Source organism: Ahaetulla prasina, chromosome 3 (genome assembly GCF_028640845.1).
Source record: "Ahaetulla prasina isolate Xishuangbanna chromosome 3, ASM2864084v1, whole genome shotgun sequence".
NCBI lineage: Eukaryota > Metazoa > Chordata > Lepidosauria > Squamata > Colubridae > Ahaetulla > Ahaetulla prasina.
This window is the reverse complement of record NC_080541.1, coordinates 146168472-146184243: the sequence shown is the minus strand read 5'-3', so window position 1 is coordinate 146184243 and position 15772 is coordinate 146168472. Positions and strand designations below refer to the sequence as shown.

Here is a 15772-nt window from a genome sequence, read left to right as displayed (position 1 = left end):
ATGATTAATTTAACAGTGATTAGCTTAAGAACTGTGGCAAAAAAGTCACTTAACCACCATCTTGCTTGGCAAATTTTGTTCTTTAATATGGTCGTAAGTCAAGGATAAGATGTAGCTGATCACAAGGAACTTTCTTGCTGTGGCACAACTGTTCTTCCAAGGAACACTTCAAAGACAGAATATCCATTCAGACATAACTTTATCCTTTGGAGTAGTGGGTCTTCCCCCCCCCCCCCTTCATGATCAGAATAACTGTTTTCCTGTTTGTGGAGATTGAAGACAAACTTTTTATTATGAAGACTGGAAATTTTCCTCTACAGAAACTAAAAGGAAAGACAAAAAGGAAAAGACAAGATCTAGTCTACTAAAACCACAGAGACTTTTAAGGAAAGGCATAAGAAACTTGAAGTGAAGTTGAAGGAGGAAAAAAATAAAGGTAACGGTACGAAATCTGTGCAGATCTGTCAAGTTCAATTTTCTTCTTTCTCCATTTTTTGACCTTATGTTAAGTTTTCTGACCCTTTCTCTTACAGCTTGTTCCTGATGAATGCCCTTCCTTCTGAAATCCTTTCTCTTTTATTATATTCGAGCACCTCCTTACTTCACATCTATTCATTTTAGCTTTTTCTCTCTCTCCCTATCGACTGGCTTTCGTTTGTACTTTCCCTTTTCCCCCCCTCCGTGTCTTCCACAATGTGTCTTCCACTGCTGATTGTAATCCTGCAGACAAACCTAGTTTAATTTTCATTTCTTGAAGCTGTGGATATGTTGGAGAGAGATTGGCAGAGCCAACAGATGGAGTCAAACAAGGAATTAGTCTGGAATCCCAATATGGGCATAAGAGGGCAAACCCCAATTCTCCCTTTACTGCTGTCGAACCTTAACTAGTCTTACCCGGGTGCGAACTGTCTGGCTGAGAATATTCCTGTGTTTAGGCTTGAGCAATAAACCAGCTAATTGGACTCTTCACATGTGATCCTGGCTATTCATGCTTGACAGAGTGATTTCAATAGTAATTTAAAACATTTTCTCCTATTAGTTATTCGTCACAGTTAAACTCATATATCTCTATAAAAAAAATCTACTGCACAACCTGGAAAACAAAGTCATGGATAGGTTACCTCAAGGATTATTTTTTTTTGTAGCTAAGTAACCCGTCCCTTCTCACTTCAGTCAGCTAGTACAAAAATTAGCTCTTTCTCTTCAGCGCCAATTCTGTCAGAACCTTTACATTACAGGTTTGTGTTCCAGAAGCAAAAAACAAACTGTAATGAATAACTAATCAATATAACCTATTAACTATTTTTTGAGACTTTGCTTTAAAGGCAACAGATAATGAGCAGTTGACAATTTATGGGGAAGGTTATTTAAAGCTAACATTCAAAGCACTCAAATAAGTACCGTATATACTCGAGTATAAGCCGAGTTTTTCAGCACGTTTTTTGTGCTGAAAAACGTCCCCTCGGCTTATACTCGGGTCTATACGGCTTATACTCGAGTTTTTTTTTTTAAGCCCCTCGGCTTATACTCGAGTATATACGGCTTATACTCGAGTTTTTTTTTCTTTTCTTTTTTTCACATTTTACCGGACAGCGCGGGGAAGCCCTGCCGGTGCAGTGAGAGGGCGGGGCGGGGGAGCCGCCAGCCTTCTCAGCTGAGGGAGGGAGGGTTTCCCCAACCGGTAGGTGCCTCATTTCCCACCCTCGGCTTATACTCGAGTCCCCAGTTTACCCCAGTTTTTGGGGTAAAATTGGGGACCTCGGCTTATACTCGGATCGGCTTATATTCGAGTATATACGGTAATAGTGGTGCAATGCATTTAGCATATTAGGCAATTCACTGAGAGAAACGCAAGGAGCCCAGAGACCAGCGGGGGGTATAGGGCACGTTTACATCACGAAGTAAACTGTTCTACACAGTGTTTAGCTATAAGAGATACACGAAGTAAATCAGAAAGACTGTTTTCATCACAAGGAAAGCCACCATTTTGGAGGCTGTTTGCCACTGGAAAGAGGGCAGGAAATGTGTTATATGGGTCCCACTAGTTAAGGTTCAACAGCAGTCAAAGTTTATCTTTTGCACAGATACCAATTCACTTGGGAATAAAAATAGCACATCTCTGCGTTGAAAAGAGAATGCAGCGAGAAAAGAATTTATCTGCAACTTGTTCACTGAGTTCATGAAGATCAGGGTTACATGGATCCTTGAATAGTTGGTATGGAAAGAAAAATAGACACTCCTTATTAGTAACTGTTTTGTCAATGCTGTTTAATTGGGTTTGGGCAGGGTGCTCCTTGGCTCCTGAAATACCAGTTCTCTTAGAGTTGGGGATCAAGACTAGTTTAAAGATTGCAAGGTAATAAATCAATCCTCCGATTCTGACCAGGAAAATCCAGATCAGTAAATAACACCTAGGAAAACAGGGTCTAGGAAAACAGGAAACAGGGTTTCCAACGTCTAGGAAGAAAAAGTACAATAGGAAGAAAAAGTACACTCCTGTAAAATATAGCAATCTAATGAGAGCAGCACTGCAAATCCAACTCAGTGGATGATTCTTGTTTGAGGAAGATACCAGCTGGTTCAAGTCTTCTTCGTGGGGTGAACTATACGTGGATTCAGATGACACGAATATGTTTCTGGGATCAACCAAAAGCTGGCAAAAGAAAGGAAATATCAGAGCTGGCTGTCCCTTCTGCATTTCTTCTGAGTGACTTCAGATATGCGTGGAGATAAAAAGAAGAGGTGGGGGGGGGGGAGCAACAGGGTCAAAAGTATTGCTAGATCAGATGGTCCTACCTGAAAAAAATAGGAGACCAAATACATGACCAATGTTAAAGAAAAGGAGACACAACAAAATAAAAAAGAGTTGGAGTGAGGGTTGGGCTTGGTGGGTTGCTACCGGTTTGCCCCAGATCGGGCACACCGGTAGTGGCAGCGGGAGGTTCCGCCCGCCCACCCGGATGTCTCTGTGCATGGGCAGAACCAGTAGCGAACGAAATTGAAACCCACTACTGGGCCAATGATTGGATTGGGTTAATACTCCCCACTCCCCTTTGTGGCTAAATAAAAGCAATTCCAGAAAGCTCATGATCTTAAGTTTTCCAAATTCTTCATCATTATCAAAACAGGCGCCAAAGAAAAGCAATTGAAAAGAAGTTGCTTACTGGTTTGATTAATAGAAGGAATGACTCAGGGCTCTGACATTAGATAATATTTTGCTACATGTATCACTATTCCACTAAAACCCAGCAATCAGTGAGGCAAACAGAAAGAACTGAGTAGAAAGGTCATCCTTGCGAGGTTTTTAATATAAATTTTATTCCCTGTCGCTACTAATATATCCGGGGCCCTTTTCCTAACTGGATATCCCTGCCTGACTCTGGTGTCCTGCAGAACAGAATGGTTATTTTGCAATCAGTGTTATTGATCTCTTGGCTTTACAAATTCAGTATTCAGCACCATCTGAGGATAATATTTATTGTATTTTTCAGAGTATAAGATGCACCTTTCCCCCCCAAAAAAGAAGGTGAAAATCTGGGTGCATCTTATACTTCGAATGTAGCCCCATCCAGCTTCTCAAATGGATGTTTCAGAGGCTGAAAAAAGCATCAGAAACAAAGCTTCAGAAAAGAAGCTCCCAAACAGAGCTTCAGAGGCTTTTTTTCTGAAGCTGTTTTGGAGGCAGGAAAAAAAGCAAAAAAAAAAAAAAAAAAAAAGCAAGGCACAGAGCTCACAACCAAGGAACTTAAAATTCACCTCTGGAAACAGCTGGAGGCCGATCCACCTGCCAATCAGCCTTTTTCTTATTTTCCTCCCCAAAAATGAAGGTGCGTCTTATACTCCGGTGCGTCTTATACGCCGAAAAATATGGTAGAAGGCTGTATGTGGGGCAAACATTAGGAGGGAAATGCTGGAGGGAGAAATGAGGAATCATGGTCTTTGTTGTTCTAAAATCGCAATTGGGACAAGTTCTTCTTTTAGCAGCTCTGAAAGCAGCATCCTGAACTGTCTGGCAGGACCTTATAACTTTCTGGAGAAACACTGTTTCCAGGACCTTCCTTAAATTAATTCAGAATCCATAGTAGACTTATGTAATTATTTCCTGAACACCAATAACACTGAATCTGTCTAGATCACACTTGACTAATAATAATAATAATAATAATAATAATAATAATAATAATAATAATAATAATAGGACAGTTTCATCCAGGTACCAGGGTAACTGTCGTGCCACCACACTCTCAACAACCTTCGCCACAAAGCGAAGGTTGGAGACAGGACAGTAGTTTATCAAAACAGCTGGATCCAGGGAGGGCTTCTTGAGGAGGGGCCTCACCACCGCCTTTTTCAGGACTATTGTTTACCAACATCATTATTATTTACACAACTTTATCTCAAGCCACACTTACACAGCCGTGAGTGTCAAGCCATGGTGGCGCAGTGGTTAAAATGCAGTATTGCAGGCAAATGCTGCCTACTGCCAGCAGTTTGATTCTCACTGGTTCAAGATTGACTCAGCCTTTCATCCTTCCCAGGTTGGTAAAATGAGGACCCAGATTGTTGGGGACAATATTCCAACTCTCTAAACCACTTAGGGAGGGCTATAAAGAACTATAAAGCAGTATATAAGTCTAAGTGCTATTGCTATTGTTGACATGTTATTGTATTTTCATATCTTGCAGATGATTAAGACTGAAAGAATGTGGATTGTCTTAAGAGGCATGAACTGGGACCTGATCTTCTTATAACCCATACGCCTTGACTACACTACACGACACTAGCTCCCAGGAGGTCATTGTGCTAATTACCTTGAACTGATTTCAAAGAAGATAACCTGATGCAACTAGAAATGTATTTTTTTCCTTAGATACAGTACAGAAAGAATCTAAGAATATGAGTCCCAACTTTCATGCACGACAGGAACATGATACGTTCCACGTTATCATCTTCTAAGGCTCCATTCAAAGTTTTTGTGCTCCAGGGGCATCTTTACGCCAGACAGCCAAGCATTTTCTAAAATGTATGTACTTCGAGTTTATATTTTGAGTAATAATCTGGATTATTAAACTTGACAGTTTTAAGATTCTCATTTTTCACTACTTAGAGAGCTATTTTATTTCCACTGAGCAAGCAGCAAGGAATGATATATGAAGTCAATTTGTTTCCAGGTATTTGTGTGCTAAGAAAATAATGTTTTGGTTAGGCAGCAAACTTTGCAGATGAATACATGGAGCAGTATGACAACAAGGGAATTTCCTTCCTATTAATATTGATTTTGCAGGAACACTTCTATTAATGTTTGCAAAATTCAGAGACAACAGTAAGCGATACAAGCCCTGTCTTTAAAATAAGCGACACAAGCATCTGAAGCGGTATTTCAAGGCTTTGTTGTCTAAAATTTTTGGAGTTAGTTAGCAAGCTGTGTTCACAAAGGCTTGAAACTAAACACTCAGTTGATTGGAAAGCTGACAAACTGATCTGAGAAAGTGAAGGTGCTTAACTGTAAAATAAGCTGAAAAGCCCTAAAAGAAGGCGAATTGTGGACTGCAATGATTTAATATATGAATTCCAAATGTCTGCATAAATCATTACAAGCTGAAGCATTTACTTTCCCCTCTCTATTGTCTCTATGAGAAAAAAAAAATTAAATGCCTCATTCCAGGACTCATTGTTCACTACCTATAAAATAAAATCATTCCTGAAATTAAACAGAATATCAGAAAATGGAGAGGAGAATATTTGTGATTGATTTTTCCCTTGTTCATAACTTCCTTTTTCTACCAAATCCTCAGAGGTCTCAATGCCGTTTTTCATAATGCTAGATGGTGCTTTGTTTCTATATCTGTAACCAAAAAAGAAATTTTAGGGGGCAAATAGTGGATAAAAATTGTTATTGGGATTATTAGTAGTATTTTGCTTTTCTGAATCGGTCATAGCAGGTGCCTGGGTCTACCTGGCCATGACTGATCTCAGAAAACTCTGCAAGATGGAATCTGGTTAGTGAGTGGTTAGGAAAAACCCTTGGACTGTAAGAAAGACTGAGAATTTTTTTTTAAAAAAAAAAGCAAACCCAAAGAAGGGAATTGCAAATCACCTCCATACTGTTGCCAAGAAAACATTGTGGATGTGTTTCTATAGTCGTCAGAAATCACACCTGACTTTCACATTTTTTTCCTTCCTGAAGGAGCATGAAACAATAATCCCAAACAATCAGTAACAGAACCTTCTGCATTCAATAACCTTCTCCCAGACTGGTGATTAGATAGTTTTTAGGAGGTGTTTGCACTTTTTTCTAAACAAACTTTATGAAAAGAGAAAAACAGATTCGCCACAGCTATCCGCGATTTAATACTACATCCTGCAATATTTAAACAAAATCTTCATTTTGCTTAATATCTACAGTTTTTATAGATCAATCTGTTTCCAAAGGAAGACAGATTCCAAAAAGCACCAATCCAAAATGGGGTTTTAGGAAGGGATCTCTGGCTTTCATGGCTGTTTGAGCAGATTCCACCTCTTGCTAAATATTAATTTTCGAGTTCCTCGAGTTACTGGATTCACATTTTACTGGTTCCCATAGTGTGATTCATAAATAGAAAAGATGATTTATTATAAACATTTATATAGCCACCCATCTTAAGCAACATTAAGCAACGATGCAGTCACTTTATCAGTAAAGTGGGCAGCATATAAATGTAACAAACATTCATTAATAGTTTCTTATGCACATTAATAATATAGGTAATTTTACTGCAGATGCAATATGTTCATCCCCAGTTATTTTGAATTTTAGTGTCCTTTAGGCCAATATTGCAAAAAAATAATAATTAATGGAACTATGCTATCTATCTTTTCAAGCCATATAAATATATTTGAGATATAGTGATCCCCTCCAAGTCTCCAGGATCATTTTGTATAACACACTACAATAGGTTTAAGTGAAAGTGAGACTGGGTAATTTGTACTTCAGCATGTTATTTGAGTGTCCTCAATTCAAACTTGGCAGAAGTCCGGCTAGATAAAGATCTTTACTACATATTAGAAAAAGGTCACTTTAAGCAATTGATCGCCCTGTGTCAACATGAGAATATAGTTCCCTCTTAAATCCATTGCAGTTTCAACTTGACACTTCTTTTTCCATTTTCCCATCGCTTAATAGATACCTAGGTGTTGACATCATCAACATTTATGCACTGGGAATAGTAATAAATTCCCACTGGGTTGGAAATAGTAATAAATTTGGGTAAGGTGATGAGAAGTTGGCAATGGAAAAGAGAATAAGAAAGGGAGAATAGGTCAGGTTATCCCTTCGCACCAACCCATCTTTTTCAGATAATAATAAGATCAAAAGATACTTTCAAAAGATCCAAGTCCCAGAGCTCACTGTAACATTATTGCAAAAAAGGCATTAAGAGTTGTAAATCTTATTTTACGAAGGTTTCTCTCTGGTAGTGCTACACTCCAAACTAGGGCATATAAAACCTTTGCCAGACTTATACTTGAATACTGCTCACCTGCCTGGAACACTCACTGTATTTCAGACATCATTATATTGGAAAGGGTCCAGGGATATTTTACTAGAAGAGTACTTAAATCTTCTGCTCTAAATAAAATTCCCTACACGACCAGGCTTGAAATTTTAGGTCTAGATAGTCTCAAACCACATCGTCTCCATTCTGACCTATGCTTAGTTCATAAGATTATTTCCCAAAACATTCTACCTGTAAATGAGTACTTTAATTTCAACATAATGACACAAGGGTTATCAATAGATTTAAACTCAATGTAATTTGCTCTAATCTTAATTGTAGGAAATATGACTTCTGCAATAAGAGTAATAAATGTCTGGAACACTCTACCTGATCCTGTTTTTGGTCTCTCTAATCCTCATACCTTTTACCTTAAACTGTCTACTGTGGACCTTTCATGTTTCTTAAGAGGTTCCTAAGGGAGTGTGCATAAGCGCACCAGTGTTCCCAATTATATGTAATCCTTCTGTGTGTTTATGGCTATGTTTTGCCAATTTATATCCTTTTTTTTGTGCCAATTTTTTCACGTGTCCATGTCTATGTCTATACTGTTACTTGTTTCCTTGTTCTTGTTGACAAATAATAAATAAATAAATAAATAAATAAATGTTATCCCACTCGTCTTGCCAAAGTCCAATCAAGAAACATTTGACAAATATCTAAGGTTAAACAACCTTACATATACTACACCCAAGTATAAAAATATTCACTTTTAGTGTTTACTAGAGGAAAATGGAGGAAAAAATGAAGATGATCCTGTACACGGAACGGAAATATTTCCTGATTAACTGAGTTTATTTTTAAACATTAGGAAATGTACAAATCATAAAAGATTCATTAATGTCTTTTAGGCTCATATTCAATGGCAAATCTAGTACTTATCTCTAAAATGCTGACGTTTAGATTTTTCGTTCCATAAATTTCTGCCATACACATAACTGAGCACAGTGTTTCAAGAATGAAAAATGTCTGTTGTCTTGTACAGCTACTCTATGAATGTTATTTCCCTTAATTTTTTAGGAAACCACATTAGGGTTTAGTATTTGCCCTGATGAACATCTAACTTCAAACCAGTCATCAAAACAATGTTATAGCATAGAAAAGTTTTCACATTATAGATCTATCATGGAAATAATTCGTATTTGATGCATTTAAAGATTATTACCATCTGATCACTAAATCCTCACACACCCAATCAGGGTTTCTGATAGATTACACGCTCTGTATCAGTGACTTGTGGTTTTCTAGATATTGCTGACCTACAGCTCCCACCATTATTTGCAATTGTCCTGCTGGCTATGGCTCCTGTGAGTTGCAATTTAGTTAGATCTAGAGAATTACGGATTCATTATCCCAGTTATATATAGACCTTCTTGCATCAGAAATATGTCTAATTTTTAGTATTTGCCTTTCTTCAAGTTAGTTGTACCATACAACTCTGGCTTTGGTTATAGTTATTAGACTCTACTTCCAAGGCCTTCACTACTGTCTCATTATTTCCTATTTTTCTGTCAAACCACACATTACTTCTTTGACATTGACCAAGTTCATACATCATGCTACGTCACAGGTTTTGGCTTAATGGACTGAAGGAATAAATAAATGTGTGGTTTAATAGCATTGTGCTAAATCAAGAAGAAAAAAGCAATATTTGGGATCACATTTATTGGAAAAAAATGCTTAAAGAAACAATATCTTAGCCCAAGACTTAACATCTTCTTGGCTTCTTTGAACTAATCAATCTATCCGTTTTGAAGAATTTTTTTGAATCCTCCTGACATCTATATTGCAAGTCACTAGGATGGAGGCAAAGGCTTTCTCTCTATTGCAAATATACTTGAGAGAAGTCAATTCACTGCACCTCTGATGGCCTTTTGGCAAATATATAAAATATTTTCTTCAGGCATTTGATCCCCATTTCCTCAGGTTTTCCACCCTGTATCTTGTGATGTGATGTGGCCTTTTTATTACTACCCTAAAACATACATGAGAAGTGCGGTAACTTCTCTACAGAAGGCTTTAATTTTGGGAAAGTTGAAAGAAAGAGAAAAAGGATAATGACAAGCAGCAAGGTGGATAGACTCAATTACAGAGGTAATAGATGCAACATTGGAAGACCCAAAAGACCAGGTTAAAGAGATATTGTCATGGAGAAAATCTATGTATGTGGTCATGAAAAGCTGACACAAACTGAATGGCACCTGTACATAATCAACCATAATGCTGTTTTTCCTCCCTGCAAGTGGGCAAAAGGTTGACAATGAATCTTCTGAAGGTTTGTAACATCGGATCTGCTCATCCTTGACATTCTCAAGAGATGCAGGATGGACAGCCATACTGAGTGTATCTGCTTTGCACAACCCTGAGAGAGGCTGTATGGGTATAAAGTGCACAACTTATCATGACAAAATTTTTGAAGACCTATGGCCAAGACACAACTCCCAGAATTCAACCCCAGATACAGACAACAACATTCGTTTCACTTGTTTGACTAGTTTTTCACACTTCTGCTAATGAAATGCATCAGCCATACAGAAAGCACCTGTATCAACTTGCTTGATTTTTCAACGGATAAGGAGATGATTTATGAGAAAACAGCAGAGAAGATTTCTGTGCATTGGCAGCCAATTCTTTTTGGTAGCAGAGAGAAAATGTAGTAGTAGAACCAGAGAGTTATTTAAGTTGCGGGCAACTTTGCAGTTCCAATTATGACCTTTCACTGATGTCTTTGATCTCCTAATAATCAGCTGCAGTATGCTAACTACCTTGAGAGAAAGAGAGAAACTAAATTGGCCATACAGGCTTTCTCCTTCCAAGTAATATAACTAGTGCAATACACAAAAATAAATAAATGAATGAATCCGAGTGAATCCCCAAGTCCTGATTTTCGTCCAAATAATTCTCAGTCAATCTGATAAAAAAGAATTTGCTTTTGAAATTATTTCAGACGAGAAGAAAATTCAAAGATACATGTTATACCTGCACCTATCCGATGACTAGATAGCCAAGGAGTGTTTGTGAAAGTCCTGTTTTCATGATACAATTATCTCTTCAGATGTCTGCACCCTTCCTTGTTTCCAAACCTTTCATTAAATCCCAAGGGAAAGCATTATAAAAGGACTCTTTCTGGGAACCCCCTTCCCTTCTCTCAGGTTGGAAATGAAAGCCAATCAGAAAGGCTTGGGGGGGGAAATATATGACAAAACAATGATATAGCAACCCCATTCCCTACTCCAAGTATAAAGTTTAAAACCACCATAAAGAGAAATCTGAAAGAAATTCTGAAGCACTCAAGATAGAAAAACAGGGACCTCTTTCTCATTAGAAAACTTTTGAGAATTGCTAGGTCCATTTCAATACATGATTAGCTGTATGGATGAGTGGCTTCAAAGTTTCTGAGATATACCCTATAAAAAGTAGGATGGAGGCAAAAGCTCCAGCAATCTTGGCAAAGGCAAACCTCCTTTAATTCTCCTCAATGCTACTTGCCAGTCCTGGCAATGGTTCATAGTCAGGATATCTTGCAAATGTTCTGTTAGCAGGAGGAAAAGCAAATTTGATGTCATTGACCTGGGCTTTAGAACAGGCAAAATCGGCTAGAGAATACTTCCATTTCTCCTAAAGCTCAGCACAATACGAGGGAAGCAGAGAAGGCAATTTTTTGTTATGTCAACTTTCATTTCAAAACAATGCCTACTCCTCTTTTGTTGTCCTACAACAAAGATTCTTGCAATGTCAGATATTTGTTCCGTGCTGTATTCTCTGTGCATGGAAGAATGGCCAGTGTTGACCACAAATTATGTGTTGACAATATGACAAAATAGTGATTTGTGGAGCCTGTCTTTTCTGGCACAGTAGCAATAGTGAAGGACAAATCCGAATCAAATCCCTGAGGAGTGCCAGAACTACAAAGCCAAAGGCAAGACTCAAATCTCTCCCTCTCTCTCTCCCTATTATACTGTGCCTCATTACAAAGGTAATCCTGTTCTCAAAAAAAAAGCAAGAAGGGACATTAGCCACCTCCAGTAACAGTCTCTAAACGCTCAGCTCAACCCATGAACCCAGCCTACTTCATCCCCAGGCCCTCTCTCTAATCTGCCAAGCATGGAAACACAGCACCAAGATACTACAGTGGCTATGCAGAGTGTGGCCCAAATATTTAATTCCACTGCAGCCTGCAAATACATGAAACGAGGCCAATACCCACAGCAGGCCTTTGGCAGAAATCATCCTTTAGCTTGGATCACTTTGTTGCTGGCAATCCTTATGATTTATATTGATATATTGACCATCAATTGTGTTGTAAATGTTGTACCTTGATGAACGTATCTTTTCTTTTATGTACACTGAGAGCATATGCACCAAGACAAATTCCTTGTGTGTCCAATCACACTTGGCCAATAAAATTCTATTCTATCACTGAAATGCAGCTTGCTGTCTTTTACATGTGGTGAATTCCCATCTCCATTATCCCCGGCCAAAATGATAGTACTTGTTGGGAACAATGGGAAGTGTAATCTGACAGAATGCCTTTACCTTATGGAAAACTTTTTGGGAATCTTAATTTTTTGTGAGCTGCAGAAACAATATCGGGCAGAAACAGATAAGAGCCGTGATGGCAGTGGTTAGAATATAGTATTAGAATATAGTACTGCAGGCTAACTCAGTGCTCACTCCAGGAGTTCGATTCTGAGACGCTCAAGGTTGACTCAGGGCTTCCACCCTTCTGAAGTTGGTAAAACGAGGAGCCAGATTGTTGGGGGTAATATGTTGACTCTGTAAACCGCTTAGAGAAGGCTGTAAAGCACTGTGAAGTGGCATATAAGTCTAAGTGCCTGTATAAATTCTTAGTCATTCAGGTCACGGTTGACCCAAAGGTGCCTTATCAGGAGGCAACTGGACTTGGTATGAACACCCTTTGAATAGCGTGGGAGTAGGAATGGATTTCCAGAAGAAAAAATGGCAGACTACAGGAACCAGGAGCACCACTCAGGTGATCCTGAGGACACAGATAAACCTCTAAGTGCTTCAAGGACCCTCTAAAAGGATGCAAATGACCATCTGCCTGCAAGGAATATAAATCCTTCCATCCCCCACCATCTTGTCAGAGCTGAAGAAGCTTTTTGGATGAAAGTGAAACGTCTTCAAAGAAAAAAAAAACATAAGTAAGTCCAGTTGCCGCCTGATAAAACACCTTTGGGATAAGTCTAAGTGCTATTGCTATCCTGAAAGGGGAAGGCCATTCTTAAAAGAGGACACTCCCTTATCCCAAATCCCTTCCAACTTGTCCTGCTTCTTCTGGGCAACTTGGAAGCCTTTCTTTCTTTCTTTCTTTCTTTCTTTCTTTCTTTCTTTCTTTCTTTCTTTCTTTTCAGAACGTATTAGATAATATATGTAAGTATATATATGAATTGAATACATAAAATGAATACAATTAAAAGGAACATTAGGACAGGGACCGTAGGCACACTGGTGCTCTTATACCAAAAACCCAACGCCAGGGCTCGGCTGTCCACTCTAGTCTATCCCATCCTCCTGCTTGCTAACTCAGTCGAAGGTGGTTTCCTCCAAAAGCTTGTTTAGGGCAGACCGTGTTTTGCAAACTTCTGGCCCCGCTAAGTTCTTTCTCTTTCTTAGCCTTGGAGGTGGCCGCCACAAGCGGGACAAGCAAGTTTAGCTCAACTCCACAGTAAAGGGCGGGGCACGGACGCGGGGGTGGTGGTGGTAAAGGACGGACTTTCGACAAGCCGCAGGACACTCCCGTGTCTCCCGGGGTTCGTGTGAATTCAGGGAAGGCGGCGAAGGGAACCTGCCCTTATACCCCCCCCCACAGCGCCCCACGGGGAAATCGGAGGGCCGGCGGGCTCTCCGGGAGCAGCCGGCAGAGGCTCCCCCGTGCGCCTGTACCTTGCTGAACACTTCCAGGTCCTCGTCGTCGTCGAACTCCAGCAGCTCCGGGGAGGAGGGAGGCAGGAGCGGCCGCGCTGAGTCCGCGAGGGGCGCTGGCGGCTCGGCTCGGGCTGCCGTGGCCTCGCCGCCAGGGGGAGGGGAGGAGACAGGCCGCGGTGACTGCGACGCGCCCCGCTCGCCCTCCATCCTTCCCCGGCTTGTGTACGTCTCTATGTGCGAGGCGCCCTGCTCGGGAGGCGGACGATTCCCTAGGTTTGCGCTCCTCCTCTCGGCGCGGTAATTGGTCGGCGGAGCTCTCGGCCGCCCCTTTGCTCGCACTGCGCAGGGGCGGAGAGGGACGGAGGAAAGGCGGCGAGCGGGGTGTCCGCGCGGAATCCTTACCGAGCTCGGCCTTAGTTTTGGCGCCTAGTTTTAATATCGCTGTTTGCTCCCTTCTCCATCTCCATCCTGGGAAAATTGATTGTTTCCTGATTGCTTAATTGTAGCCTATTACTGTCATTAAGTGTTGCATCATTAAGTGTTAAATTTGTACCCTATGACTATCATTAAGTGTTCTACCTTGATGAAGGTATCTTTTCTTTTATGTGCTGTAGGAAGTTAGCAACCACCCGACTCCTGGAAGAATGAAATATTTTAGAAAATATTTAAAAGGCAGAATATATTTCCCTGGATGAGAAATGGAGAAACATGTTTTAAAGACAAAGCAGCTCCCTGCAACATCCTGCCACACACACACCCCACCTTTGTCAATGGGTCAGAGGTAGAAACTCATTCTCCCCACCTTTGTCAATGGGCAATTAAGGCTTCAGCCAAGCTCACTCAATCCCCCCACCTTTGTCAATGACCATCATTTGCAACACAATAGAACAGAAACTCACCACATGGCAAGGCTCAGGCAAGCTTGAGGGACAACCTACAATGTTAGCTAAGACCCCCACCCCCTGGGAGTCTGACAACCAATCAAGGTACTCTTCTTGTGCCCCAGGAAATTCAAAGCTCAGAGAAAGCATAAAGCCAGGGAGTGCACAGGATCTCAGCCTTTTTTTCTGTTCAGGAACTCAAGCCATGTGATCCTGACCACCATTAAACCATCTTTCCAAGCAGTCTCCATGTTTCCAGTGTCTTTGTCCCCACTTGGAACTGAACCCAGATGGATATTTCTTCCAACAGTACACTGAGAGCATATGCACCAAGACAAATTCCTTGTGTGTCCAATCGCACTTGGCCAATAAAAAATTTCTATTCTATTCTTCATGAAAGGCAGGAGACAGGGCGGGGAGCAGATGCCGCTCCCCCCACACACAACAGCCCTCTGCTACAAAGGTTGCCTCAGTTCCTCCCTGGGACAAGCCTTGCAACAGGTGCGTAGGTGTGTAGGGGGATGGGGAGGCATTTGGAAATACAGGTAGTCCTCAACTTGCGGCCACAATTGAGCCCCAAATTTATGTTGTGAGAAATTTGTCAAGTGAGCTTTGCCCCATTTTACAATTTTTCTTTTTTTGAACCTTTGCAACGTTAATAGAGTAGAATAGAATTTTTATTGGCCAAGTGTGATTGGACACACAAGGAATTTGTTTTGGTGCATATGCTCTCAGTGTACATAAAAGAAAAGATACCTTCATCAAGGTACAACACTTACAACATTTAATGATAGTCAAAGGGTACAAATTTAACACTTAATGATACAACACTTAATGATAGTCATAGGCTACAAATAATCAGGAAACAATATCAGTATAAATCGTAAGGATACAAGCAACAAAGTTACAGTCATAAGTGGAAGGAGATGGGTGATGGAAACGATGAGAAGATTAATAGTAGTGTAGATTTAGTAAATAGTTTGACAGTGTTGAGGGAATTATTTTTTTAGCAGAGTGATGTCTTGTCTAGTTCTGGTGTGCAGTGCTCTATAGTGCCGTTTTGCGAGTAGGAGTTTAAACAGTTTATGTCCAGGATGTGAGGGATCTGTAAATATTTTCACAGGCCTCTGATTCGTGCAGTATACAGTCCTCAATGGAAGGCAGGTTGGTAGCAATTATTTTTTCTGAAGTTCTAATTATTCTCTGAAGTCTGTGTCTGTCTTGTTGGGTTGCAGAACCGAACCAGACAGTTACAGAGGTGCAAATGACAGACTCAATAATTCCTCTGTAGAACTGGATCAGCAGCTCCTTGGGCAGTTTGAGGTTTTTGAGTTGGCGCAGAAAGAACATTCTTTGTTGTCCTTTTTTGATGATGTTTTTGATGTTAGCTGTCCATTTTAGATCTTGTCACATTTCTTAACTGAATCACTGCAGCTCTTAGATTAGTAACAGGGTTGTTAAGTGAATCTG

At 40.2% G+C, this 15772-nt stretch overlaps 1 protein-coding gene across 1 annotated transcript in view; it reads right to left on the bottom strand.

The window, feature by feature from the left end:
- SNX7 (sorting nexin 7) overlaps positions 1 to 13693 on the bottom strand; it is a 64269-nt gene extending 50576 nt beyond the window's left edge. The window contains exon 1 of the mRNA XM_058175870.1: positions 13440 to 13693. Within this exon, the coding sequence (XP_058031853.1) occupies positions 13440 to 13628 (189 nt within the window). The 5' untranslated portion in view covers positions 13629 to 13693. The remainder of the gene's footprint in view (positions 1 to 13439) is intronic.
- Positions 13694 to 15772: the final 2079 nt, after the last annotated feature.